Below are 7,534 nucleotides of genomic sequence, written 5' to 3'. Positions count from 1 at the left end.
GCTTACGGTCAAATCATCCAAAGATCCGCTCTTCGTTGCAGAAACAATGGCCTCGTCATCGGCGTATTTTCCGTTGAGCTGAACGCTAAAGTTGTCCAGATCCCCTGACTTGCTGTATGTGACACTGCCTTGTCCAAACTGGCCGATGGTGGTGGTCAGTGTAGCCCCTCCAGACAGAGCCAAGGTGTACTCGTCATAGTCGTGGTGCGCACTCAGCATTGTTCTTTGCAGATCTGTGAAAGGAGTAACCACCTCGGTGTTGAAGCGGACTCTGCTCAAGCCGTTGGAGGACAGGTCAACTTTTCCGGTAATGCTCTGGCCGTCCATGTAGGTTACGCTGGACTCTGTTTTAAAGTTGTTCGAATCTCCATTGTGGATCAGAACGGCGCCGATGTTTCTGAAGTCGTCGAAAGGCGTGCTCACCTGAATTGAACCCTGCATTCCACTGAGAAGTTTCCAAGAGCCCTGTACGCCGATGTCTTCTCTGTTGTAGCTGACAGTCCCGCTGAAGGCCATATCTTCAACTTCACCAGTCTTGCTGAAAGTCACACGTGCAACATTTCGGGGACCGGCCAGTTTGTATTTGATCATGCCATTACCGCTGATGTCTGGCTGTCTGTGGTCGAAGGCCAGGATGGTGTCAATGTCGTAACGACGGCCATAGTTGAGAGACATCTTGTTGGTGAAACTGTCCAGGGCGCCATTGTGGTCGATGCTGACCTTGAAGGTTTCAGTGTTGGGGCTGGAGAAGCTGAAAGTTGACTTCAGTGCTCCGTCCTTCATTTTATGGTTGAAACTGGCTTGAGATCTGTCTCCATTCAGTACCAATGTGGCGCCACCTCTAATATTTTTGCTGTTACCTCTTTTGTTCAGGGAAATTTCAACACTTTCCAGTCCAGAGATGGGACTGTTAAAGGTGAACGTTCCTGTGGTGGTGTAGCCGCTGTTGAAGCTGGCATCAGCCGACACGCTCTTATCTGCAACGTTCACCTCTCCGTGGCTGCTAAAGGCGTCCATGTCGCCTTGATGTCTCAACATTACTTTGCTCGTCTCGTACCCTTCGAATGGAGTCTTGAGCATGACTGTACCCTCTACAAGGTCGGACCAGTCAACGTTCACATCACCCTCAATCTTCTTGCTCGGCTGGTAACGCAGCTCTCCGTGAGACACCAGTTTGGATGGAGAGTGACTGTGCTGGAAGGTCAGGCCCAGGTTGTCATACTCGGGGACAGGAGAGCTGATGGTGGCTTCAAATGAATACGGCATCTCGAAGGTGTAAGTGCTGTCCAAGCTGTATCTCTGGCGGGGAGAGTATTCTGCCGCGATGTACGACTGCCTGGACCGTCCCGTCATCTGGCTCGATGTTGACAGCTCAATGTAAGGATACTCGGGGAATGGAGTTTCCAGGCGGAGATTTGCCTTCAGGTTGTCGGCGTACTGCCAGTTGAGAGAGCCCTGGAACTTACCAACAGCTGGGTACATTTCAAAGTCTGCGGATCCATCGAAGTTTGTGATAACGCCTGTAACAGCGAGTCCGGTGTCCAAGGATTTCATTTGCTCAAAAGGAGTTGTCATTCTTAGCCGGAGCATTTTCTTGGCCTCACCGTAGACCATTCTGCTTTCCAAGTCGATGTTCTTTCGGACTCCGTAGTCGAGGTTCATGTGAGATACCATTTCTCCCCTTTCGCCTTTGTTGGAGGCTTTGAAGACAATGTTGCGGTACTCTCTCAGAGGAGTAATCAACTTCAAGTCAACATTTGCGCTTTCCCATGATGCAACGTTCACGGAACCTTCCATAACAGCTTTAGACCTGGGGGACCAGCTGATTTCAGCCATACCGGTCATTGGATAGGCGCTGTGTTTGCTGTTTACCTTGCCATTGATGTCTTCATGGTATGGGGACGTCAGAGCAAATTCAATGTCCAGTCCGGACGGGTGGCCGTTGTAGTTCAGGGTAGAAGAGGCTTGCACTTGGCCGTTTTGTTTAAGGGAGGCTTTGTTCAAAATGAGACCCTGCCCTTGCTTGTGGCTCAAAGAGAGATCTACACTTCTGAACGATCTCCACGGAGTCTGGATCTTGACATCACCGCTCAGGGCACCAGAAGACAGAAGGTCTTGGGAACCATCCAAATCTACGAGCAGACGGTTCTTTCCCCAGTCGGAAGTCAGAGTCGACTTGATGTATTTGTCACCGTTCTTGTGATTCCAGCTTGACTTGACATTGGTGTTGGGCATTGTCAAAACGAGATCTCCAGAGTTCTTGACCTGCCAGCCGTTCTGCGAGTGGATCATGTTCATGTCGTATCCGTAAGGCTTTCCGTTATGGATGAGTGCAGCGTTGGAAGAAACTCGGCCTGATCCATCAGAGTGAGACAAGCTCAACTTGATGTCCTCGGCATTTTTCACAGTGGACTTGAGTGCAACACTTCCTTTGATGTTACGTCTGTACAGATCTCCGAGGTTTTCGCCTTCGATTGTCAGTTTTCCATTTTCCTTTTCCCATCTGCCCTTGAGAACAGTTTTCAGTGTGGGTTCCATGGAATGGTCAACATCAACGGAAACAACTCTGAATCCCTTGAAAGGGCTCTTTGCTTCTGCCACCATCTTCAGATTACTCAGAGAAATGGGATTCTTGACAGTAAGGCTAGACACAACCTGTTTGCCCTTTCCACCCCACGACAACTTGCCACTGAGATCATGCTGACTGTCGTCACTTCCGTATTTGAAAGCTGTCATGATGTCTTCGTAGTTCTCGAAAGGTGAGTTGAACTTGATGTCGCCTCCCAGACTCGTGGATTTCTTGGATGCCTTCATGTATCCGGACCCATCAATCACAATCGTCTGACTCTTGTCCTTGTCTGCGTCCCAAGCAGCCTCAACACGGCCGTTGAACTTGTTCTTCTGTTTGCCTCCATCCACGAGCAGGGTCATGCGCCTGGCAGGGTACACCAGTTCCACAACAACATTTGCGCTTGAAGCCTTAGAAACTTTTGACTTGGTTTTAAGACCGTAAGTATCTGTGCCTTTCTGGATTTCTCCTGAGACTTCAAAATTCTTCAGGTCAAGGTTGGTGGATCCAATTACGGTGATTGGTTTCACGCCTTCCAGCATGAACTTCGTTGTCAACTCGTGTGCGTTTCCCTTGGGAGTTTTGTAGATGGTGGTGACTGCGTGCTTCATGCCACTGTTGTCTTTCAGGTTCATCTCGTGGACATACTTTTTCTCAGACTTCTGGTCAAAGTCGGTGGTCAGGGTATAGGCTGAGCCGGGCCAGGCAACAACTGCTTTGCCGTTGATCTTTGCCAGTTTGCTGCTCTTGTCTTTAACGGCCAGTTGGGCGCTCAGGTCTTTTCCTTTTCCTCCATAATTGAGCATGACGTTAGAGTCAAGCATCTTGGGGTTGTGCTCATGCTGGCCCATCACACTTACGTCCACGCCCTGTATGTAGAAAGAGGGAAACAGTGGGTGGGGGGGGGGGGGGGGGCAAATCGTTAAATTCTTACAATCGGGTTACTCAACATAACTAGGCATTGTACGTCTATGAAGATGACCACAAGCACATTAATACTACAATATCGAAATTGTTGCTGTCTAAAATATTTGAACAGTTTCCAGACAACAAGAAATGTCAAGAATATTTTCAGCTTGAAAAATTACACACCATTTTAAGCATTAAATAATTGAATATGTAATCGAATTCAGAGGCATGAGGTCAGTTATCCATCTCTAACTTTTTTCCTGTTCAAGATATTCAAGATCCCAACTGTATGAAATTTTGTATTGAGTATATCTGTCAATGTACCAAATATGAACAAATGGTAAATAAAAAATATTTTTTACTTTTTTGACAGCTGTTTATTTTCAATATGGCGCCCTTATCATGGAAACCGTACACTTAAACAAAAACATTAAAGTTACATTTTGCATATGTTTTCCCTTTTATACCGCCTTGCTATAAGGCTTTATCTGAAAATTCCATAGTTACCGAGATGGGTTTATAACCCTCCCCCCCCCCCTTAAGCTTGAGAGTCCGCGGAAACTAAAAATGTATATTTTTGTGCCTTAAATCAAAGTCTTTTCGTAGAATTCAAACAGCTATGTGTTTTTTAATGGACACGAAGGGTGTTGAGCCAAAAATGTAAAAAAATCTATACAGATTTTCAAACTTACGGGAAAATGCCAGTTTCCTCACTTTCATTATTTTGACGAGCGCCTGATTTTACCATGCTGCCTCACATATCATTATTGAAACCGTGGGCTCACCGTTAGCCTAGTTGGAATCACATGAGGCTAAGGAGCGGAAGGCCTCCGTTTAGATCCACCAAAAAGGCGTTTTGAGCTTGTGTTGTTTTGGGTGTTTTAAGGCTAACCACCCATTTGATTCAGTCCTATCGGAAAAGGACCATAAGTTTTGAGGTTCCACCTCCAAAGGGATAAAGGGTACATTGTTAACAGGGGCGTCAAACCTAAACAATCAAATCTTTTTTTCCTTCTCAATCCATCCCGCTTGGAGATCATTACATTTCATGTACTCTGCCGTCTTGCTTACTTCCCCTGAAGGCCCGTATAGCTTCTCCTGTAGTGGTAATTGGGTGGACCACGTTTAGGTAGCCCTAAAAAATAACAATGAATGAACATGTGGAAATAACTCACATGAGCAGGAGCCAGGGCGTTCATCTTAAAGCTTAGGTCAGCGTTTTTCCAGCTGGCCTGCTTCTTGGTGAAAGAGGAAGACCAGAACAGCCTCTTGGTCTTGTCCTTAGGGTTAGGTCCGTACTTGAGTTCCACTTCAGCCTCGCTGTGCTTTTTCTTGTGGTCCACAGAGAGATCAAGACCCAGGTTGTACTCGGGGTTCTTGGCTATGTCGAGGGTGCTGTCAGTGGGAAATGAAAAGGGAGAATGAATTCATGACTTCTGAAGGAACAACGTAGCAGCATAAGTAGTATTAATTAGTCATGTATTGATAACCTTTTGAATCTTTTGTTTCCATAAGTCATTCATATTCATTAAAGCTCTACCTATTTTTTTTTCAAAACTTAAAAGAGAATTCAGTATGTGCACCATATTCATGTTTTAAGCCATCATGCCTAATCATCTTTTGGAATTATTTATGCATGTATCAGTATTGTGCAAGTCGTCTGAATGACTGTTTAAAAAAGAACAATAATGAAACACTACATTTGTATTTCAAAGCGAAATGTCTTTACAAAAGTTTGCTTGTTTAGAGCAGACATAACAGAGTAAACATCTCAGCTTTTGAATCACTCTATAAAACACTAATTTACTTTGAGGGTAAACTCGGAAGCTGACGTGTTTTGCTCCTTGTTTACTATAAAGTCTCAATATTAATTATCTCTTCTTCTTTTCTTTGTATGTTACTCTCAAATAATACTTTTAATCTCCGACACGTCTAAAATGACCTGTTCGTGTTGCAAGTGCAGAAATGAACTGACCTCTTGAGAGTGTACTTTTTGTAGGACTTTGTGCTCCTGTCGTTGAGCTTTCCGCCCAGTGTGATCTTGTTCTTGGCCACTTTGGGAATGCTGTAGCTCAGGATGCTCTTGGTGGACACGAAGCCCGTGTCCTTGATGGTGGTGTAACTGTCCAGTTTGCCGGACACTCCAGATGACTTGAGAGAGCCTTCCACGTCATAGCGGGCGGTGCGCTTCTTGCCGCTTTTCACAAGGGAAACTAACAGAGAAAAACAAACAACAGATATAGTTGAGATTGCTGTAACGATCATCAGTTCTAGACAATCACCAGTACAAGCGACCACCCCCCCCCCCCTTGCGTTTTTTTCCTATTATACGATGACACTATCCAAGAGAACCACCTATTTTCCTCGACAATAGGTGGTCGTCTTTTACAGGTTCTGATGATTGTAATTTTAATTAGAAAAAAATTCCGACTGACTAAATGTACATTTATGACTAAATGTCTTTTGAAAATCTAAGCCGGGGAAGAAAAGAGACACAGAGACAGCAGGTTCCTTTTCACCGACACTCTATGGTTTGCCCATAACAGCTTAGTCCATTTCGCTGGAAAATTAAACTGAAGTAAACTGTGTTGTATAACTAGCATAGCGTTTACCTCTGCAAAAAAAACCCAAAAAAAACAACAACAACCAACAAGCAAACTCACAAAAAATAAGTAGAAAAAAAAACAACCGAACAAAAACGAAAACAAAAGTCAATCAAAGAACAAAAGAATTCAAAACAAAACAAAAGAAAACTAAAGCCAAACCAAATCAACGAGGAAGTACTCACGCTGGACACTGGCGGGTTTCTTGAGGAGGCGATAGACGTCCAGGGTACCGTCCAGCTTCAGGGACTTGGCCTCTCTGTAGTCGGCGCCAGCTGTCAGGGACATCACTTGCTTGGTGGGCGTGTTCACTTTGAGCAGACTCTTCAAGATGGCGATAGTCGATTTCTTTCCCATCACAGTCACTTGGTTGCTGGCCTCTAGAGTGTATCGGCGCTGACCGTCAGGGCTGAAGCTTGCCTGGATGCTCTTCTCTTTCTTCGTGTTGATCACAGAGGCTGAAAAGGATTGGGGGAGGGGGGGGATACGGAGATCAAACGTAAATGATGAGGATTTACTTTCTTAATCCTTGAACATCACTGGCGGACAAAGGTAAACAATTTGTTGTAGTGTGGTAAATTCATGGTTGTGGAACGCTACATTTTTCAGATAAGGTAAAAACACAAATTTCTCTAAAACTGAAAGAAAATGAAGTTCTTTTATAGCTAGAAAAATCCTATCGCATACAATAATGACACAGGGTTTTTTCTTAAATACTGTGTTGTATTTCAATTCCAATAACTGACGTAGTAGTGGATTAGATTGTCTTACTAGTTGTCTATTTATTAGTGTTTGTCTACTTCTCTGTCTCTCCCTCTCTCTCGCTTTCTCCCTCAGTCTCTCTCTCTCTCTCTCTCTCTCTCTCTCTCTCCCTTTGTCTCTCTCTCTCTCTCTTTCTCTTTCTCTCTCTCTCTCTCTCTCTCTCTGTCTCCATCCCTCTATTTCTTTCCCACACACATACATATGCACACACAAGCAGACATATACATGTACATGCATGTGTTTACAAAGATCATTTCTTTCTCACAACAAAGTGAACAAAGCGTTTACTCACTCTGGAGGTTGTAGGGCATTTTGCTGAGTCCGGACACAGACAGGTCAACGTCCGCGGACTTGAAAGGCTTCACGAGGGTCACGTGACCGGTCAGTTGCACGTTCTCCGCTCCGGCACGTCTCAGCTCAACCATGGGGCTCAGCTGGAGCTTGCCCTTGCTCTTGTCCACTTTCACCTCAGTGGTCAACGCGTACGTGTCGACGTCATCGATGACCACACTGCCGGTGAAGCTTTTCAGCTCGTCGCTGTTGATGGCTACTCCTGAAGTAGAGATGTTATAGTCAATGAAATATTAGTAAATTATCTCCGCCTATATCTCCCTCCTCTCTCTATCTCTTTCATCCTCTTCCCCTTCTTTCTTTCTCTCTCTCTCTCTCTCTCTCTCTCTCTCACTCACTC

The 7,534-nt window shown here is 45.0% G+C and overlaps 1 protein-coding gene across 1 annotated transcript in view; it reads right to left on the bottom strand.

The window, feature by feature from the left end:
• The window catches only part of LOC101854071, a gene marked incomplete in the record, with an annotated part of 44,381 nt that overhangs the window by 13,266 nt on the left and 23,581 nt on the right, over positions 1-7,534 (bottom strand). Inside the window, 5 exon segments of the mRNA XM_013079874.2 lie at positions 1-3,438; positions 4,654-4,873; positions 5,454-5,691; positions 6,267-6,539; positions 7,136-7,396. Of these exon segments, the coding sequence (XP_012935328.2) occupies positions 1-3,438; positions 4,654-4,873; positions 5,454-5,691; positions 6,267-6,539; positions 7,136-7,396 (4,430 nt within the window).

The sequence above is a fragment of the Aplysia californica genome, unplaced genomic scaffold (genome assembly GCF_000002075.1).
Source record: "Aplysia californica isolate F4 #8 unplaced genomic scaffold, AplCal3.0 scaffold00067, whole genome shotgun sequence".
Lineage (NCBI taxonomy): Eukaryota > Metazoa > Mollusca > Gastropoda > Aplysiida > Aplysiidae > Aplysia > Aplysia californica.
This window is presented reverse-complemented; position numbering and strand designations above follow the sequence as displayed.